Source organism: Phyllostomus hastatus, unplaced genomic scaffold, assembly GCF_019186645.2.
Source record: "Phyllostomus hastatus isolate PE091 unplaced genomic scaffold, TTU_PhHast_1.1 phas_contig_551, whole genome shotgun sequence".
In the NCBI taxonomy this organism is placed as follows: Eukaryota; Metazoa; Chordata; class Mammalia; order Chiroptera; family Phyllostomidae; genus Phyllostomus; species Phyllostomus hastatus.
Window position 1 is genome coordinate 9,127,244 of NW_025333909.1, and position 22,089 is coordinate 9,149,332.

Consider the following 22,089-nt stretch of genomic DNA (forward strand, 5'->3'; position numbering starts at 1 on the left):
TACTTTTTGTTGAAGCTTTTCTTGTGTCTGTTATGTCTTCGCAATTGTCCCTTTTTTGCTGCTTCTTATTATCTTCCCTCAGTAGTATCAAACTAGCAAAAATCATTAATGCCTTTTAAAGTTGTGTGTGTGTGTGTGTGTGTGTCTGACTGTATGCATTGCAGTCTTTTATGTTAGTCACTTACCATTCTATTCCAAAAGCAACTATCATCACAAGTTCTTAGCATTTGTCTCCACACAGCTAAAATTTGCAACAGTATGAAGGGACTCAAAGGGTAGTTCTTACTATTTGGTTAATGAAATGATAAAAGGAGAAAACACGGTGAAGAGAGAGGCAGAAAAACCCAATTTAGAACACTTCTGTCTTGAACTTATATATTAAGGGAGAAAAAAGAACCCCCACTCCTCCTCTTCAATTCTGCTAAGTACAAGAAGAGCTGAATAAAATTAGTAACTTTCTAAAATTATGTATGTTCTGGAAGGATATTGGGCAAGCTATATCATTGGTAGTGTCTCGTAAGGAAAAGAAGCATGGATTTCACTTTCTGAATAACAGCGTCCAGAGGAGAGGAGCACAGGAAAGCAATTAACGTGATTGCAGAGAATCAGAAGAAGTTCGACAAGGAGTCTTAAAACAACTTGGCTACAGTGCTCTAACCACCATTTGGCATGTGGAAAAGACCATCCATGCCTTTTCCCTGAAGTGTACCCTACCTAGACATTTTGCTTATTATCAGCTCTTGTAGAGCGTTTAGGCACTTGACAAGTGAGAGGAATCCTGAGCTCAGGACACGGATCTCTAATCACCTTCAGAGCCCATAGACGGAGGGAAGAAAAGGTAACATGAAAGAGCGCAAATTCTCGCTCGTCTGTCCTATTCTGTAATGACTGTCTTGCGTTATAAAGGAACTTTTCCTATCAATTGGAAATTCCTATCAAGAAATACTGTACTTAAGGGACAGTGACACAAAGCGCAGTCTTGCAGGACAGTGGCAGAAGTGCTGTAAGATGAGGGTTTGTCATCTTTGTCGCTCACAAACCAAGTGTGAAGTGCTCGCAGGCTCAAGGAGCGAAATGAATGCCAGTGCGCAGGAGCGTTAGCCACCTGCAACCCTGATTTTAGTGCGATCTTGGATGCTGGTTCCTCTGTGCACGGGGTCTAGGAGAATGGAACACCAGAAAGAAGGGACGAACGGATTATTTCTGAAGTCACTGGAGTTTTTCTCCTGGAAGGTGGGCCAAGCCATCTCAACTCCGCGTTTGGGAATTAAGTGGAAATGGAGTTTCCACTTCCCTTTCCTAGGTTGAACTCGGGGGGCAGGGTGGCGCGGGCTTGCGGAGAGAGACACACTGGCCAGGCGCGGAGGGGAGGGGTTTGTAGCCCAGACTACTCGGAGAGTTCTACGAGATAACTGCATCATCTGCTCAGACTGCTCGCCCAGAAGCCGAAGCACCACACCGCCCCCTTAGAAGGCTCCATCCCCATCCAGCAGCCAACCCTCCCGGGCCTCAGGTAGCTGGGAGGCCGGCCGGGGAGTCTCCACCTTCTGGCGAGCGGCAGCCACTCGGCGCGCTCGGAAGCCGAGAAGCTGGAGCCTATTGGCTGAGAGGTGCTGCCAATCTTGGGAGGGGGTGTGGCGGGGGTGGGGTCGCGGGTCCCCGCGAGTAGGGGCTGCTCACTGCTTGCTGGGTGGTGGTGGGTGAGTTTGAGCGTGAGCGTGAGCCCCGCTCCTGGAGACTTGGGAACAGTTCTGCGCGAGCGACTGCGCGCCTGGGAGAGAAGGGGAGTGAAGGAGCCAGTGCAAGGGACCTAGACGAGACAGGGCGACAAAGCAAGCGCCCGAGGACCTGCGATTTGAGACTGAATGACCATGGCTGTCTCCGCACCTCCGGTGATCTCTGCAACTTCAAGTGGCGCCGGCGTCCCAGGGGGCCTATTTCGAGCCGAACCCGTGTATTCGACTCCCGGAGAGCCTCCTCGTCTCACCCCCAATATAATGAACAGTTTCCTGGCCAACAACCACAGCGGCAGCGCCGGGGGCGGCGGGGTCGGCAGTGGCAGTGGAGGCAGCGGCAACACCAACACCAACGAGTGCAGGATGGTCGACATGCACGGGGTGAAGGTGGCCTCGTTCCTGATGGACGGCCAGGAACTGATCTGCCTGCCGCAAGTCTTTGATCTCTTCCTCAAGCACCTGGTGGGGGGCTTGCACACAGTGTACACCAAGCTGAAGAGACTGGACATATCCCCAGTGGTGTGTACTGTCGAGCAGGTCCGCATCCTCCGCGGGCTGGGGGCCATCCAGCCCGGGGTGAACCGCTGTAAACTCATCACCAGGAAGGACTTTGAAACTTTGTTCACCGATTGCACCAATGCCAGGTAAGATACTTGTTTCTTGGCTCGCTCTTTCCCTTCTCCGCTTTTCTGCATGTCGCATCGCCATCACGCAACTTTGTCTGTAGGGAATGAGTCTTGACTAGCTTGCCTCTACTCTTCGCGCTGTAGTCTTTGGGGCTCAAAGAGGACCAGAGGGACGCATTCATTAATTGTCCGTCCCTCCTAGCCCGTCTCAGTGTCACGGCTTGGGTCTAAGAAAGTCCCGCACAAACTTTAGTTTGCGGTCCTCTGTCGAAACTTTCCAGCCTTTCGCCCATATCTTGCATGGCTTTTTGGCTGCTCGTGGTTGTTAATTTCTCTACTTGGTTTTCTTTTCTGCTCTTCTGTGGCCATACGGGTCGGAGAGGTTTTATCCTGAACAGGGACACCAAGGGCTTTCTGGGCCAGAGGGCTGGCTGAGCTGTAGACCAGGCTCCTAAGCTGGCCAATCCAGAACACAGCATTTGGGGGATGCAGAGGGTCGGAAGTCTAGAATCCATCCCAGAGGGTGATTTCTGAGTGTTTCCCATTCTGAGTGTTTGTTGTGACAGTGCCTGGAGTGTGTGGTGGTGGTGGTGGTGTGTGTGTGTGTGTGTGTGTGTGAGAGAGAGAGAGAGAGAGAGAGAATAAGGCAGGGACAGAGGGAGGGGAGAGAGAAGAGACAGAGGAGAGAGAAGAGATGAGAGAGAGAGAGAGAGAGAGAGAGAGAGAGAGAGAGAGAGAGAGAGAGAGAGAGAGAATGTGCGCTCATGCCAGTTATGCAAAGCTCCAGGAAAATCCATGAATGCTATTTAAAACAAACAGATAACAACAACACAAATACCCCCACAGCCACAGATGTCACTTTCCTGGAATCATCCCTTTTGGGTCATCTGTAAAGGGCAATGTGGGGTATGAAACACTGGTGCTGGGACCGGGTTGGGCTGTGGGATAGAACTTGGCTCTCACCCCAGGCAAACAGTCGGAAGGACCCTATTGCCCTAAAGAGAGGATTCCTTAAATGATGCTGGCCAGCTTCTCTGGTTGTAAGTGTACCTCCTTCATGTCCCAGCTTAGAAGTATCTTACAGAACAAATGTCTGTTTGTGCATGTGCATAAGCAAACTGTATTCAATGTTTCTGAGTTTAGGAAATGAAAGGAAAGAAAACTATATTCAAGATGATTTGATATCTAACGACCCAGGAATTAGTCATTTTAGTCTTTATTCCACCTCTAGTCTGCTAATATCTGTTAGCAAAGTGCACATTTGGCAGGTGTGATTAGCATACAAACCAAGAAATCATCATCCCCAGGTTAAAGGAGGCAAAGGATTTTGTTGAAATGATCAAACCAGCACTACTGTTGGTCATTTTGCAGACAATTTCTCTAGAGGTAGACTTTGTCACAACACAGCTAAATCATAAGGTCTCTGGGTTTAGGTCCTACAACTACCCCAGTTGTCACATTGCTTGTAAAATACAAATTACTCCTATAGCTGAAGTGCGCTGACACCTTGCAGGCAAACTGTTGCTGACAGCTAGGATAAGATAATGCTATGGAACTTACAAGGAAAGCTTTTGTGTTTCCTTTTTCCTTTGAGCGCTGTTCTCCTGTGTTCTTGCAATTAAACGGAGACCTGTTCATAGGAGAACTCTCACCTGATTCATAACTGGAGCTCCCAAACCTGGTTTATTAGATCAGATTTTCTTAAGGAAGATAGAGGGCCTTAAAACACAAAGGATAACTGCTCCCTCAATAACATAAGTAAGTCCATGTCGTAAGAGTAGAAAGGACATTTTATTGTGACCACCAAGCATTTGACTAACACACACATTCAGAGGGCTATCAGGGACTTCACGTGAGGGCCATCTGATTCATTTGTTGCCATTGGGAAGACTGGCATTTAAACAATTGCAGATATGAAGACCTATCTGCTCTCTCTCCCTATCTCTCTTTACCCCTCCCCCTCCCCTCCCCTTTCCCTCTTCTCCCTCTCTTACAAACACCTTGGTTACATCTAAAGTCAAAGGGTTATTACTTGTAGGAAATTCTTTCTACCTTATAATCAACTTTCACATCCTTGGACATGATTTTCATTTTAAAAGCAGTAGATTAGTATCTTAGTGTGATTCTGATGCTTCTATAAATAGAAACTTTTCTTTAATTAATTTTATTAGAGCTGTTTACTGAAGGGAAAAATGATGAATTACTCTGTATCCAGTGGCAGGTGTTCTTGTACTGTTTTGGGGCCTTGTTATATGATGTGTTTTTAGGTTGTTATTTTAATTCAATAAATTTTATTTACTCATTATCACACCATTTACAATGCTAACTTTTTTGGCTGAAATTACTTTTCTGTATATGCATAAAGGTTATAGAGAAATATTGCAAATGTAGAAAGAAATGTATCTGAGGTTTGATGCATGTGCCTCATATTGCATATTTTATTTATTACATGTATTTTATATAATTGTGTTATGTGTTGTAGTATATAATTGTAAAAATTTATGATATATATTCTGTGAATGCAATCCATGAATGAAGATGAGAAAAACTAGAAACACAGCTATATTGCAATTTCTAGATAGTTAAGAAAACCCCACAATTTCTGTGAGAATTCTAATTAATGATAACATAACATTACCAAATTTTATTAATGCAAAAGGCTCTCATAACCATGTTGTTAAAACTACCATGATAATGTGTACCTTAAATTATTCCCAACACCTGAGTGATTTAAATTGTGAAATTAGTATTTAGATCAACATTATTTCTATGACTTTCCTATTCAATGAAAAGAAAAGACAGGTGAAGGATGTAAACAGGAATAAGGCTCAAGAAAAACAGAATAAGGTAGATAAGGCACGAAGCCAGAAAGAGGAAAGAGAAGTAGGACATGAGGAGAATGATGCCCAGAGAGCGAGCCAAAGATGGGCCAGAAGAGCTCATAGAGATGCCCAAAGGAGATGAGCCATGTACCAATGGAGACTTGGCTAGAGAGGATTGTCATCTAGGACTCTTGACTTCTTAGCACTTCCAGATAAAAGGTGGAGAAAGTGCAAGGGAAAAGTACACGTTCAGTGAGTGGAAACTCTTACAGACTATTCTAGTTTAAAAAAAGAGATCCATCTTCGTCTACCGATGGATACATTTTCATAATGTATTTTTTTATTATTTTATTGTTTAAGTACAGTTGTTTGCATTTATGGTCCATAATGTATTGTTGAATGGAAGGCCTCTTTGCAATTGTGTCATTGGCGGTTTTCTTTTTGTATATAATAAACATTTCTTCCCTTCTTTGTCAGATAACTGGGGAAGAGTACAAGTCTTGACTTTTAGGATATTTCAACGTGAAATGCTTCGTATACTACTCCAAAACACATAAAATGGGCCATTTTCTATTTGGTAATTGACAAGGACTTTAACATATTGGCATTAAGTGGCATTTTGGTTTGGCTCAGGGTACATTTTATTAATGTCCACTGAAGAAAGATACATAAATAAGTACATACACATGATTGTTGTTTTGATAGTACTTACAGTCACAACAAGAACTCTATCAGTGCCTTATAGTAACTATTTTGTTATTAGATAATTGTCAAAATATTCAAAGTTGTCTTCCCAGAAAAAAGGTTGGAAAATAATACCTGCCTCAGACACTAGAGAATAGCAAGACTAAAACTCTTGACTATTTATTGATCTATTAAATAAGACAAATTTTACATCATTGCAATTCCAACAGGCTATACAGTATTTTTCCTTGATGCCCTTTAATTTCTCAAAGTAATTGCAGAGAGATTATTTTGAGGATTATTAAGAAAATGATGATAGAAAATATCTAAAACAAGTGGGAAAGGTGTTACCTTGTTTTAGATCTTTGTTTTTTACAGATAAAGCACTGTGATTATTTTTTATTTCTCATATAAGAGAACTTGGAGTTTTTAATATGAGAGGGAGAGCCAGCAGATTCAGAAAGTATATGTCTAAACATCTCTTATGCAATGGATCCCTTACTCAATTCTCCAAAGTTTACTGTAGCAGTAAGATTGTAAATTAAAAACTGGTATTCAGTGAAAAATCAGCCAACACATTTTAGTGTTATCTCTTTTTATCTACCTTTCTATATAAAAGTACCATTGTCTGATTTCATGGTTGGCATTTAACTGTATTTTCCGACCAACTGATTAAATGTTACTTGGTGATTTACATATAGTTAAATGGATGCTTGAAGTAACAAGAATGTATGATTAAGGAAATGTTTTAACTGATCTGGAGACATGATTCAACATATATTCAAATGAATAAAATTCAGTTTTTTAGATTACAATTTTAAGCAGTCTAATTGTGATTAGTTGTTATTTTGACTATGTGAACAGAAAATAAATGGACTTCCATGGTAGGAAAACTGTATGGGAATTACAAAGACTTTTCCAACAAGCTAAAACTGCCTTAAAATACCAGAAATATGATTATTGCAAGCACTCCATGAGTTGGGTTTTGCATTCACACTTGATGAATACAGTTCATAATCCACACAGAATAACATAATTTACTTTGAAAATTTTTGTTTTCATTCATAGTAAAGTTAAGCAAAATTCAATTTTAAGGAATTTTCATCACTTCCTGGGGCTAATATTTTGTATGACATTTTCAGAAATGATAAAAGGGTTTTATGAATTAATCTGGGCAGTAAGTAGAGACATTTTATTTCATAGGATAACGAGGGTTAGTCATATTGTCTACTAAGAGCAGTCACATAGTCAAGAGTGCTCTGTCTTTTATTAGAAGAATGATATCAAGATTATAATAGAAGCAATCTAGTCATGTGCCAGTGCACAGAACTTCCACGTGTACATTTATTTTAAGTGTACACTTCTACATCATCGACAATCTTGGTTTATCTAAACACTTTATCTGGATTTCATATTTGTCCCAACCCCTCACATATTACATTCAAGAAATGATGCATGATATGATGGAGAATATCTGTAGATACTTATGTACGATATCGCCCTCCATGTATAGTACATGAATGCCAATAAATAATTAGGAAGTGAGAGTCTTTAGACATTCACGTTTTTTCACACAGGAAATCTCTAATACCTGTAGAAAACAACAAGTCTGCATGGTTGATGCTTTCTTAAGTAAACTTTTTGTCTTCATGAAATCTCTAGATGTTTTAAAAGTGCTTCTGGTGGGCACATATAATTGTGAGAAACCCTAATCATAAAATATTAGATTTCAGTTGGCAATCTGATCTCCATCCAGTGGCACTTTATCTGATGCATCTAAGGATACACATGATTTAGGTTTACCCACTCCGTATATTTCAAATATGTATTAAAACTGCCCTAATTGACCCAAACTGAAAATACTCTGTTTTTGAAGAAAGGACATCAAACCTCCCCACAAAGGAAAAACAATTCAGTATTAATGATATTCGTGTTGCATATTCAAAAGGTCTTGCCAGCATTTTTACCCTCTTTTCCTTCCCTTTCACCAGCTCAACCTGCAAAACTCTTCACTGTCACTTCAGATCACACAATTCTAAAAAGATAAAACAACATTTAAACACATTTGCTTTGGAAGGGAAATTGAGCATTTGCACCCAATAAGCCTGATTGTGGAACTGCATGCAAATTGTGTTTTGATTTATCTCTTTTACACTTTTTTCCATTTGAATTGATCTTGCATTAATTTCACCAAGCGGCTCTGTGAGGCTGCAGATGTTGCCCTGTGTTTAATAAATCAATGAGACAGATCTGAATGAATCACTTCAGATGGATTCTCTGCTCGGTTTGATGTCTAGATGTTATTCTTAGCTTGTTATCATGACAGATGCATTAATGTTCCCATACACTGCCAGCAATGTCAAAGAGATTGAAGCTTTTAAAGTGGCGGCATCCCTTTTTCCATTTTCTGCTGTAACAACTACATTTATTTTTTATTTAGAAATCTGAGAAAAATATCAAACCCATCATAAGTTTAGCAATGAGAAAGATTCTTAATTTTCATGCTATATTAACTATTCCAAAATGGTGGAAATCAATATAGTAAAACCTAAATATAGTGTAGTTGCTTCATAGTGCCTACATATTAATATTTAATCATAGGAAGAAAAATGAGAATAAGTAATATATGATTGGGACACATTGAAAGTGTCACTATAAATAGAATAATGCTGTATCCAAATTGATTACTGAAGGGTGTTAGTTTTTAAATCCTTACTAATAAGCTTCTTGTTGGATTAATGCAGCTGCAATATACTCTTACCAAGGGATTTAGAACTCCTTCAGGATTTAATATTTCTTTTTAGTAGGAAGGGGAGAGCCTGTCAGTTTTGTATTCACCTTTGTAATACTGAACTTTGTAATGCTGAAAATCTTGGAGTTTATTCCATTTTTGTTGTTTCACTTATTTATATTCTGGGTAACTATTTGTAAATCATAAAGAAATTAGTAACAATGAATGTTGCTTTTATAATTTAATTTCTTAGACTGTAGAAAAGCATACACTCAAAAAGGAACTTTGTGATAACTCTAGTGAAATCTATTACCTACCTGCATTAAATATCCTAAGTCCTATACTTCATTTCATGCCATCCAGGGTTTCTGTATCTTGGTTTTAGGACTGAAATGATTCTGTCAATTGTGAAATATTTTGAATGTAATGTTATAGGTCTTATAACTTTTTAGATAAACTCTGATATTTGAAAACAGAAATTTTAAAAGGAAGATGAAATTTTTTTTCTAGTTCAGTTTCCTCAAGGATGCATGTTTTCAAACGTCAGCTTTTAGAGTTCCTCTTTGCAGGCCTTTCCATTATTCTTTCATTATAATTTTATTGTTACCTTTATTAAAATAGGAAAACAAGAAACACTATTAATGGATACTGTTGAGGTCTCAAATTCTTCAGGAAGTTTTTTATCTCTAGAGTTAGGCTAACTGGGAAGCTTAGGGTATGTGCTATGCAGTACAGTTTAAAGGGAAGTTTATGATGAACTTCAATAAAGTTATAGAGGAGTTAATTTTTGTTCATGTTTTGCTTAAAGCATGGGAATGGCTTCATAGTGATATCTTGCCACAGCCTTCTTTATAGCTAAGTTTATGTATTAGAATTGGCGAAATTATTGTATTCCATTGAGAATGTAAATATAAGATACAATACACATTGTTTTCTGCAAAACTGAATTTAATGTAACTAAGGAGCAAATTGATATATTTATCACTTCCTAAATGATATTCTTAAAAAGAACTGAATTTGTTACATAAATCAAAACCTCCAATTTGTAATAATAATTTCTGAGGATTAATTTTTAACTTCTAATATTTTAGTATATGTTCTAAGGTTATGAATAAGGAAGGATTAAGAAATGAAACAAGTCTACTACCATAGAATGATACTCAGTTATTTAGATCTATACTACTAGATAACAGCACTAACCTTGGTGACAGGTGACTCCTGTTCATCTTTCAAAGAGTAAATCCGTGTTTATTCAAAATGAGTCAGTAAGAAAGGGATTTTCCTCTCTTCTGTCTACAGCCTGTGAATAGAAAAACATATACCTAAGTTTAATGATTAATTTTTTCCTGGATAATATCAAGACCCATCCAATTGCAACATGAATTTGCATGACTTATCCTACCCACCCATTTAGAAGAATAACTTAGTCTTTTCAAGTGTAATTAATTTTTAAAAGTAAAATTAGCTTTCATCTAGGACCCTTGCATTGAAACTTCTCATACGCATGTACCATTTTGACCCATTGCAATTATTTAGTTTATTAGAGAAAATTGTGGCATAAACTTTGTAATTACACTACTGGAAAATGTGTAATACAGGAAAGTTTCAAAATAATGAACCATGGTGTTTTTATTGCTATATAACCAACTTTTTTATTTTTTAACAAGTTGACTCCTTAATAGCGTGTAATGTAGTGTATATATTAAGGTATAAAACATTCAATTGCAATTGTGTCCAATGATCTTGTCAGGTTGCTGGCAAGTGCTAGCTGGTAACAGCATTTAGGCTACATTTAGTCTGTCTTCTATTCATGTGATGGGTTAAAAAGAAACAGTAATATTGATCTGCCTCCGGATTAAAGTTTGAAATGGGCAACAGCCTGAACACAAAAGGCTTTTTTTTTTATGATTTCTCAGCTTGCCATTGATCTCCTAGTTTTATTGCATTCATTATTTATTAAAAGAATTTGCAAGCTAAACATAACGTTAAGCTAGTTTGCACACAGGGACCGCACTTAGGAAATTGAATGGAAATTGCATTAGAGATGAACATCTGTGCTATTTTTCCACTCATGTGTTTATGGGTTTGTATAAAAGGTGTATTGGATTAACAGTTACAACCATTATAGCTTACAGCAATATGCTAGATTCTGAGCTCTCAGTTATTTGGAAGAAGTCTGTCTCTCAGTTATTTGTCTAAAAAGTATTGTAATATCATCACAGACACTGTTTCTATAAAATTATTTTACTGTTATATTTATTAATGCATTATCTACATTGTGTAGCAATTGTGAGATATTCTACTATATTTGAAGTAAACATATTAAAAACATACTTAGTTATCATAAGGTTATACTATCTCTTAATGGCTTTGGTACTAGGGTACATAAGTGCCATTTACATGGTACCTATTTTAAGGATGCTGAGTTTAATGCCATATTAAGGTGCACCAAATCTATGGAAATGATATAAAAACTTTCATGTGACCATTCATAAAAAGCTATTTTATATGTATGTATTAGGCCCGGTTCTTCTGAAAATATAATGGATATACACAGTCACTGAAGACTTGCTCTATTTAATACTACAGACAGTAGGGTGGAATGCTTTATAATATGGTTCTGCTCTTGAATTCAGTCCAAGGAAGTTTAGTTACAAAAACTCAAAAGGGCCCTGGCTGGTGTGGCTCAGTGGATTGAACGCCAGCCTGCGAAACCAAAGGGTCTCTGGTTCGATTACCAGTCAGGGCATATACCTGGGTTACGCGGGACAGGTCCTGCCAGTGGGAGGGAGTGTGAGAGGCAACCACACTCACATTGATGTTTCTTTCCCTCTCTTTCTTCCTTCCTTCCCCACTGTCTAAAAATAAAATAAATAAAAAATCTTGAAAAAAAACCAAAACACCTCAAAAGGGACTTACCTAAACCAGTTCTCCAAAAGACATAAGTTAGGTCCCGGTGAATGTCTTTAATCTGCAGACATTTAGAAAACTCACTGTATCCATTTAGTTATTGAAATTTAAGTGAAAGAGCCCTGGCTGGCATAGCTCAGTGGATTGAGCACGGGCTGCAAACCAAAGCATTGCAGGTTCAATTCCCAGTCAGGGTACATGCCTGGGTTGTGGGCCAGGTCCCCAGTGGGGGCCATGTGAGAGGCAACCACACATGGATGTTTCTCTTTCTCTCTCCCTCCCTTCCCCCTCTAAAAATAAATAAATAAAATCTTTAAAAAAAGAAATTTAAGTGAAAGAAAATAAATCTCTTCACAATTATTTTGATCTCTTATGGTTACTTTTGTCCATGGTGTGTGTGTGTGTGTAGACTGTGTACCATGTTATGCTGGGCAATGCCCTAGATGCTCTGAATAGAGTGAATAAAACAGTTTCTTCTCTCATGCAGTGTACATTCTAGGACCATGCTGTCTTCAGCTTATTGAATGTAAGCCATATATCTGCCCTATAATATTATTTAAATTGTGACATCTTTGAGATTATATATTTTTGGCATATTCATTGTTGAATAACCTTTAAATTTTCTTATATCTGCTTCATGTATTATATCAGCAAACACTGCCGTTTTTGTTTTCATTTTTAGAGTTTGTTGAAAGGTTCAGCAAAACATAGAGTTATTGAAATATAAAAGAAAATATTTTAGTTTTATGAATGTAGAGAATTACTCATTTTATAAACAAAATACACATCAAGATGATATTGGAATTAAACAGGTATTTCCATGTAAGAATAGCTGTAATTAATTCACTTCAGTATCTTTTCTCTGACAAATATTTGTTGCAAGGGGTATGAGTCCTTAAAAATTTACAAAACTAGTCATTCTATGAAACATAGTAAAATGTGCAACTGTGGATTAAAAAACATGTTTTTTTTCATGAAAAGTTTGCTTTAATTTGTGTTAAAGTTTTAAACAGGTCCTCAAGCTTAGAGTCTGAATTTGCTTTGCATGTCATCCTGTACAATATGATATGCCAAAACTTAAAACAGAGATGAGAAAAAGCTATTTGTTTTTATTTGTTCAGAATACATTGACCCTTTCATGTATTATATTTAAACGTAAATAACTTTGGAGAGCAAGATTACTTGCAGACATGTATAATTAAACATTTCATGTTAATGCTAAGCTTGCTGCTTTGAAAATAGCCTGTGATCTGTTAAACTTCTAAATTTATTTTGTAAAAAGATTTATGAGTACCCTCTAGGTTTTTATTTGAGGAAGACAAAAGTGGAGTTCATTCATAGAAAAAATTTACTGCACAGTACATTTCATACACAGTACACAAGTTTAAGGTCTCATTTTATAATCCAATTAGAATATTCAGTTTGAATTCTGCACATATAATGCACACATATATACAATTATATTTGTCACTTCATTTGAACAAATATTTAATATGTACCTACTATAAGCCTGTACAAGGGAAATTGTCAAGGGGAAAGTAGTGATCTTAATAACTATCCAAATTCTTATTTGTCTCATCTCCAGATTACCTAGGTAGTTGTTAACATGGTTAACTGTCAGCTAACCTACATTAATGCAAGAAACAGCAAGTGATGTATACAATTCAGAATTGTGGAAAATTAAAATAACATTAATTTGGCTTTATAGTACTTTATAAAATGTTTATGGCATACTTACCTGTCTAAATATGTTTTGCTTATTCTACTATGAAATCATATTTATGTTTTATGAGTATTCACTGGTGGAAAGCAGAGATAGCCCAGAAACATGCTAAGGTTGTACTAAATCTGAAATGAAATGCTTCATGTAGAAAATATCTGAAGTGAACAAAGGAGAAGCAGGTGTAGAGTTTATACGACATAGATAGTAGTGGTGTACTGGATGATGTTGGTTATAATGAGTAACTCAAATTAGGATTTTGTTTGAACTTATTTTTCTGTCATCTGTGGAAAGGTTTAGGTCCTTAATGGGTACATTAGTCATCATATCTATTAGCAGATCAAAACCCAGCAAACTGCATAAGGCCAGTTGTTGACTTCACCACACTTTCCTGAAGAACCATCTTCTGCAAGTTAAACATTTGTTGATACCAGAGGAATTGTGGCTTTTGGCTTAAAACACATCGATGAGTATAGCACTAGATCAGATTTTCATGAAGTATTTCTAATCTATAATGGTAACAGGGAATGGTTTTCAAGTTGCAGTTTGAAAAATGAAACATTATATTCTTTTTAAAAAAGTTTAATTTCTTGATTTTTTGTATTCTTGTATGTGCCCTGACCTGAGATGAAACCCACCACCTTGGCATATGGGGTGATGCTCTAGCCAACTAAGTTACCAGGCCAGGGGGAAACATTATATTCTTGATGATGACCATGTTCTGCAAGTTTGGTCATTTTGATGATGGGAATATGTACAACATTGTGACCTATGGTAGTAATCACTCCAGAGTTCAATTGCTACAAGTACATTTGGTATGGCCACTTTCTTATATTTGCATTTGTCTTGGATTGCTCCTTGTCATACAAGGAGGCTGACAGGTTTTGTTATTTCAAGGGTGGATTCTTTTCCATGAAGTCACATGATGTTTATATAATCTTGTCAGAGTCCAAGGCTTTTCTTCTTTGCAGGTTAGTCCCATTGGACTGAATGTCTGCTCTTCTGTGTATTGTTCCTGTTTCCAAGAGGGTTCTGCATTTTGAAATGTAAATGCAACCCCCCAAAATACCACTTTTAAGATCTTTTTTTGTATTAGTGGAAAAAATGTAAAAGTATATGTTCCTTGCAGATTCATGTTTCATCAGAGAAGGGGTAGTGAAGTTCAATAATTTACTTCTTGGTCCAATTAGAAAGTCATTGATTTTAAAGACAAGAGGGCTGTAGTTTGGGACATGTTAGCATTGATGTAGCTCCATTTGGGCATTGGCAAAGGAATACAGCTAAGCAAGAGTGGCAAAAGCTTGAGAAAATAGCTCTCATGGAACTGTTGAATGTATCAGAAAATAGCTGATAGGCAAGAGGTAGGCAGTGTCCTGTGGGCTGATAAAGGACTTTCCACAGAGCTCTTGAATGAATTATTTCCTTTAATTGCATTCATTTTATTTTAGTGGTTAGTTTAAGCAGATTCATGAACAGGAACGGAAAGCATAAAAATATTAGCTGTAAAAAAATAAAAACACTAAAGGCAAATGTGGAAATGTTATTGCATTTGAGGTGTTACAGCGCTTGAAACCATAAGAGCACATTTGAATGTGTTGTCAGTAAAATAATATTCCTTTATTATACTAGTAAATGTTAACTTTAATTTCCAAAATATTTTATATGGTGTCCATTTACATTTTTCCCTAGTACTGGTCTGTTAACCTGATTCTAGCTTGCCATAGCACATTTTTTGGAACACATGTTGAGTATGATTTTTTTTAAAAAGGGTTACATTTTGCCTTTGGGTATGTGTGTGAAGTTTTTATTGTATTCAATAGTAACTAAGTTTGCATTTTATGGAGTAATTTGAACCACTGCCTTTGAGATTATTTAATGAACATTAAAATTTGAACTAAGGACATCAAAGTGGCATTTTTGTCATTTTTGTATTTAATAAGTACAGTAAAGTTTAAATATTTCCTTCATGCCTTCTACCTGAAAATATATCTGGAAGTTTCAAATTACTAGCTAGATGTAATAGTAAAACTTTACATGTATATACTGGTATATATTTATATATTGCTTCCACATATATTAGCTAATTTAATCTGATTCTTAGAATAGTATGTTTTTATAATGTTGTTGGAAAATTTCTATATTTTTATAAACATATGGCTGATCACTTTACAACATGGTACTTCTGGGAATCAATCAATCTCATTTAGATTTTTTTCACTCAGTGCTAAATCAGCATCATCCATGGTTATGATGAAACTTGCAGTGCTTCTAGAGAATAGTAATAGTGCCTTGTGTCTGTGCCCAAGTTCACAGTCTGCAAAGCTTGCTCATACACTACCTCACAGCAACTCTAGGAGGCAGGTCATCTGATCAGGAATTTTAAGTGGAAAAATTGCAATGTATGCAAGTAAAATGAATTGCTTTGGACCATACAATGTAGTACAGGCAAAACTAGTTCTTGCATCCAAGCCTTCTGTGCATCTTCTCGGGTACACTGTGCTCTCTGTGCTATCTGCAAAGTAGTAAGTCTTGAGAGCTAGACTTGAGCAAACAAGTTTAATTAGGTGGTGGATTATCCCAGGTATTCAGGAAAGAATGGAAAACCTAGTGGCTGCAAATAGAGGTATACAGGCTATGAGGCTTGATACAAGCTACACAGGAGCTTACCTAGAATGTCTTCAGGGTGCATGGCCTGATAGGAAATACTGCTTCTTAATGATGATGTTTTCAGAAGCATAGTAACTAAACTCTCTTAGTGAACACTCATTTACATATGCATATACAGAAAGGTTTGGGGAATCAACAAACACTTAAGATTTTGAATAGAAAAGCAAAAGGAATGATACAAGAAAGTGTGTAGGGATGGCAGTAGTTCATCAAACGATATAGTATTGAAAGAATTTATGAAACTGGAACTTAATTACTAAAAAATATGAATTGTCTCTTGTGTCCAAAATACTATGCTAGGATCTGTAGGTACCTTCAGGGAGCTTTAAATCTTATTGTGCAAACAAGGCATGCTCACATAAAAAATTACCTTTAATTTATTCATCAAATAGTTATTAGATATGTACTCTGGGACAGACACTCTTCTAGGTGCTTGGGATACATTTGTTAAAAATAAAGAGACAAAGATCCCTGCCATTGGAAAGAGGTTATATTAGAGTATGATAATGTGAATGGCAATAAGACAATAAACAACATGTATAATAAAGAAGTCAATTATACTGTATAATGGAAGGTGGTAAGTGCTGTGGAAAAAAATGGAGTAAATAGATCAAGGGAAGGATTTGGGGGAATTGGAGTTGACTGCCATTTTCAATAGAATGGGTGTTACAGGCCTTATTGAGAATGTGAGCTTTGTTCACAGATTTGAAAGGGTGGAGAGTTAGCCAAGCCAAATCTAGGAAAAGAGTGTTTCAGGCAGGGAAAACAATTTGACCAGAAGCCGTAGAGCAGGAGCATGCCCAGCAGGTTTGTGTAATAGCAAGAAGGCTAGTGTGCCTGGATTGCAGTGAGTACAGGGAAGACTAGTAGGAATGAGATCATACCGGTATTACTGGGGGGTCATATAAGGCCTTTTATGCCATTTTGATAACTTTGACTTTTACTCTCAATGAAATGGGGAGTCACTACGGAGATCTGAATAAGGCTATAGTAGGATTTGACTTAGGTTTTGAAAGGATTGTTCTGGCTGCTAGGATGAGAATAGGGTTTATGTGGGGCAAGGGCAGAAGCAGTCAAGATGCTAAAATTCTCCTCAAACAGCCCTGGCTGGTGTGGCTTGGTGGGCTGAGCATCAGCCTGCAAAACAAATGGTTGCCGATTTGATTCCCAGCCTGGGTTGTGGGCTAGGTCCCCAGTAGGAGGTGTGCAAGAGGCAACTGCACGTTGATGTTTCTCTACCCCCCCCCCTTTCTTCCTCCATCCCCCTCTCTAAAATAAATAAAAATGAAAGAAAATACACTATTGAAGTAAACTGGAAGAGAAATGGTGGCGGCAGCAGCTTAGGGCACATTGGTAGAGTAAAAGTGTAAGAATTGGTCAGATTCTGGGTAGGTTTTGAAGATGAAATCAGTAAGACTTCCTGGATTAGACACTGAGTGAGAGAAATAAAAGTCTCAGGGACAACTCCAACAGCTTTCTGTGAGGATCAAATTTCCATCGTTTGAGAAGGGGGAAGGGAAAGGTTGTAGGTGAAATAGGTTTATGGACGTGGTTTAGGAATTCTGTTTTATATCTACTAATATTTAGGTATCTCTTAGCCTTTTCAGGAGGAAGGTAGTTATTGGATATACAGGCCAGGTGTTTGGGAGAGACATCTTGACAGGAGATAGAAATTTAGGGCAGGATTGGTGACAAATATTAACAAAGGATGGTTTTAAGGACTGAGTCCTGGGTCACACCAACATAAAAAGATTACGGACAAGAGGAGGAACCAGCAAAATTCTGAGAAGGAATATCCGATAATGTAGGAGGAAAATGAAGAGAGAATGCTGTCTTGAAACCTAAGCAAAGGAAATGTATCAAAAAGCAGGGAGTCATCAACCATATAAAATGCTTCTAATAAGCCCCCCGCCAAAAAAAAAAAACATGAGAACTGAGAATTACCCATTGGGTATGGAAATTGAAGTCATTGGTGACCTTGATGAGAGGAGTTTTGGTGAAAGAATAGGAATCAAAGTTTCAGTGGCACGCATTTAAGAGAGAACAGGAGGAAAGGAATTGGAGACAGCATGTAGACAACACCTTTTGAGGACTTGCTGCAAAGATAGCAAAAAAATGAGGTGGAAGAGAGTAGCTTGAGGCCAGGGGCGAATGGATCAAGAAGTTATTACATTTTATTAAGATGGAATAAATAACAGCCCTAACCAGTGTGGCTCAGTTGGTTGGGCATTGTCCCAGGAAGCGAAAGTTTGCTGGTTTGTTTCCTTGTCAGGGCACATGCCTGCATAGTGGGTTTGGGACCTGGTTGGGGCATGTGCGAGAGGAAACTGATCAATGTTTCTCTCTCACATGTCTCTCTATCTCTTTGTCTGTCTCTCTCCCCTTTCTCTGTCTCTAAAATCATGAAAAAGATATCCTTGAGTGAAGATTTAAAAAAAAATTGATGTAGGAAAGAGAAAAGTATTGCTAAAGAGATATTCTTAAATAGGAGAGAGGGAATAGGATCCAGTGCAACAAGTACAATCATCAGACAAGAGTAAGATTAGTGCATGTCTGTTACTAGATGGAAAGCCAGACTATGAAGGTGGCGGTTCTGGTTGGTTTGGTGTCAGGACTCCACAGAAGTCCTCTTCTGACTGTTTCAGTTTTTCAGTACAGTGAGAAACAAGTCATTAGATGACAGTGAGGACTGGAAAAGAGGTGTTGGAGATTTGAAGAGAAAGAGAAAGTGTCACATAGCTGCCTAGATTTACCAATTCAAAAGAACCAATGCACCCATTTCTGCCAAAAGAACCCATGTTCATAGCAGCACCATTTACAATAGCCAACTTCTGGAAACAACCTAAGTGCCCATCAGTAAATGAATGGATCAAAAAGCTGTGGTTCACTTACACAATGGAATTCTATGCAGCAGAAAGTAAGAAAGAAGGAGCTCCTACCCTTTGAGACAGCATGGAAGGAACCAGAGAGCATTATGCTAAGGGAAATAAGCCAGGCAGTGAAAGACAAATACCATATGATCTCACCTATAAGTGGAACGTAATCAACCAAACAAATAAGCAAGCAAAATATAACCAGAGACACTGAAATAAAGAACAAATGGACAGTAACCAGGGGGAGGGGGGATAATGGAGGAAAATAGAGGAAGGGTCATCAAGGAACATGTTTAAAGGACACATGGACAAAACCAAAGAGGGGGCAGGATTGGGAGTGGGAGGTGGGGATGAGTGGGGCAGGGGAGGGTGGGGGGGAAGTAGAGACAACTATGCTTGAACAACAACAAAAAATATGCAGACAAAAACTAAATAAGCAATCCATTTACTATATTATAAAGGATTGAATATTTACTCCAACAATTCTTGTTTTGCCATGGGTGTGCTGTGCTTCAGTTAAGGTGTCTTGAAGAATATGGTGAAAAATAACACTTTCTTTTTTTTTTCCCCAAATGAGTCAGAACTTAATTTTGACATCAAGACCAGTGTCAGTGACTCTAGTCTGAGAAATAATAATTCCCAACATTTTCTAAATAATTGAAATAAAGTTTGGTTTATTGAATCTATTATTGACATTATTTTACAATAGATGATGTGTTTCGATTTGTTGTGGATTGATCTTACACCAGAAACATTATCAGTCTCACGATGTGTGTTTGTTGCTCTTATTAGTATGTCATGTATCCACAAAAGATAAATTAAGTTCCCACTTTCATTTCAGCACATTGGTATTTTATAGATAGAGTGCTGCCAATGTGCTAGGCACAGTGCCGAACTAAGAAATAGCCGTGGTTCTTTACCTAGAGATGGTTCATAATGCATTCAAAGTGGGAGAAATCCAATCGATATATATATGTATTTTTAACACCTGGTTTTCTGATTCATGCATTATTAACTTTACATGGCAGCTACTTAAACAGCTCCTGCTGTGGTCATCAGTTCTCTTAGCTACTCTTTGACTACTCTTGGGATTTCTGTGGCCTTAGAGGTTGGATGGTGAAGAAATAGTTAAGCTTTAAATAGGTTCTTGTGGAAATCGTTGCAGAGCAAAGCTAAGAAGTGCATGGTCTCAATCCTAAGTCCTTGCTAATTACCTTGGAAATGAAGTTTTTCTGGTGGGTCTTGCGCAGCCATTCACCTGGTATCTTACTAGAATGGTTGGTAAGGAGGATTTGGTCAGCATTTGCAAACTCCCACTAGATTCAGTTACTTATTCTGAGTGAGTTTTAATTTCTGCAGCTGGAGAATAGCAACGGAAGCCAGATGTAGTAACATCTGCTATTAAGACTCTTCTTGTTTAGGGGGCAAAAGGCAGTTCCATTATTAAAATGTGATTTTAGCTTTGTTGGGTTGGTTAAAAAAATCTTGTTTTTCATTCTTTATATAGCACTGAAAAGAGATGTTTGCATACACCAGACACTGGGTTATTTCAATCAGGATAGGCTGTCCACTGTCCAAAGCATTGTAGAAAGACTGTTTTAGGTACTGTGGCCCTAGTATCTATTATACAAAAGCAAAATAAAGAAACAAGTGTTTATTCATCCTGCCTGATATTTCATGTTTGATGAGATTAGAACTTCAAATGGATTTTTTATTCAAGCATGAATCACTGGCAGGTTTGTTAAAACTGAATGGAAGTGCACTGATGTAACATAAACTGCTATGTAAACTGATAACGGAAAATGTTAAGGTTGAGAATCCTTCCCAGAAAGAATTTCCTCTACTCAAGGTCTTGTTGAAAACAGCCTTCTTGTCTAAAGTTCTAGCTGAAGTCTTACATCGTTGAGGGGGACTTCCCTTTTCACCCAAAGTGACCTCTTTGCTTCCCTGAATATTTATCTGCAGATAACCATCCTTCTTCCTCTTCTTCCCCCTCCTCCTCCTTCTTTTTCTGCTCCTTTATCATCTCCTTCTCCCCTCCCCTTCCCCATTCCTCCCTCCTACCCCTGTCCTCCTTATCCTCTTCCATATTTTTAATAAACTGTTAACTTTTAAGCTGGACATATTTTATCTCACCCGAACTAGCGTCTGAATTAATCAACCTCAGGAATGGTCTTGTGTGTTGTTTTATCATGCATAGTGCCTAATGTAGTATGCACATATAAGTGCTTAAAATTTTTCAGTTTGTTGGTTTGCCAGTGTACATATGATTTACTATAATTCAATGTATTTACTTTGGGAAATGTTCAGATTCGAAGGAAATTTATTGCTGTACATAAGGGGTATATTCCTCTGTTCTGAGCATCAGCTCTTGAGTGGCAGAAGCTAGGGTAGTATTATTCTGTCTCAGATAGCCACATTTGTCCTCATTCCAAAACTTTTGTGTATATATATAACCACCCAAGGCTCAGGTCTTTTTCCCTAAAAATGGGAATAATATTAATTATATAATTCATGGGATTGTTAAAGAAGATTGAGATCATGTACTTAATGGGTTTAAGCACATAATAGATCAGTAAATGTGAGCTCTTGTTCCTGAAAGTGGCATCACCCTGATATGTGTGACCACCCATGTATGCGTACATTCAGGACACAAGGGAACAAATCTCAGAATAAAATGAACCAGTCTTCAGAATTTTTTAAACCAGTACTAAATTAAGTGATTGACTATGAGCGACATTGTGTGCACTTCCTTTTCTAGGAAATTCTTGTACGTTGACTTTCTAGCCTGATATAGCAGCTGGTGGGCCATTTATTACTAGTTCTATTTTGGTTGAAAATTCAGATTCAGCCTTGTGTGTCATTTAGAGTTTGTGACACATGTACCCTCCCAAGGCTTAATGAGTTGTCTGCAGATGGGCTGTTATTTATTACAGTCATGTAGAATAAAATTGATTGTCTTCTGAAATTAATTTTTCATTTGCCTCCAGCCTTGCTTTAATAGAGGACACACAGTTGCCTGTTTGCAGAAATACTGTTTAATCACATTAATATCTCAGCCCCCCAGGCTGAGGAAGATAATTGTACAAACGAACAGCAAAATCTGTATCTTTAACTTCTTTTTATGATTAAATTATGCAAATGACTTATCTCCTGCCCTTCGAAGCACTAATCATCTAATTAGGAATGATGTGTTAAAGGGATGGTTTTGAATCAAGAGAGAAACGAATGCAAGAAGCAGAAAATGGGAGCCGACAATGAAACCACTGAAGGTACAGTAATGTTTATTAGATGCATCTATGTATGTGGTACAAAAACAG

General features: G+C 37.7%; 1 protein-coding gene and 1 non-coding gene across 2 annotated transcripts in view; one reads left to right on the forward strand and one right to left on the reverse strand.

Moving 5' to 3' along the window:
* The first annotated feature begins 1,715 nt into the window (after positions 1 to 1,715).
* DACH2 (dachshund family transcription factor 2) overlaps positions 1,716 to 22,089 on the forward strand; it is a 420,891-nt gene continuing 400,517 nt past the window's right edge. Inside the window, exon 1 of the mRNA XM_045847472.1 lies at positions 1,716 to 2,380. Within this exon, the coding sequence (XP_045703428.1) occupies positions 1,866 to 2,380 (515 nt within the window). The 5' untranslated portion in view covers positions 1,716 to 1,865. The remainder of the gene's footprint in view (positions 2,381 to 22,089) is intronic.
* LOC123824413 lies at positions 19,344 to 19,410 on the reverse strand. The gene has a single exon (XR_006786692.1). It is a non-coding gene; the product is annotated as a small nucleolar RNA SNORD52 (small nucleolar RNA).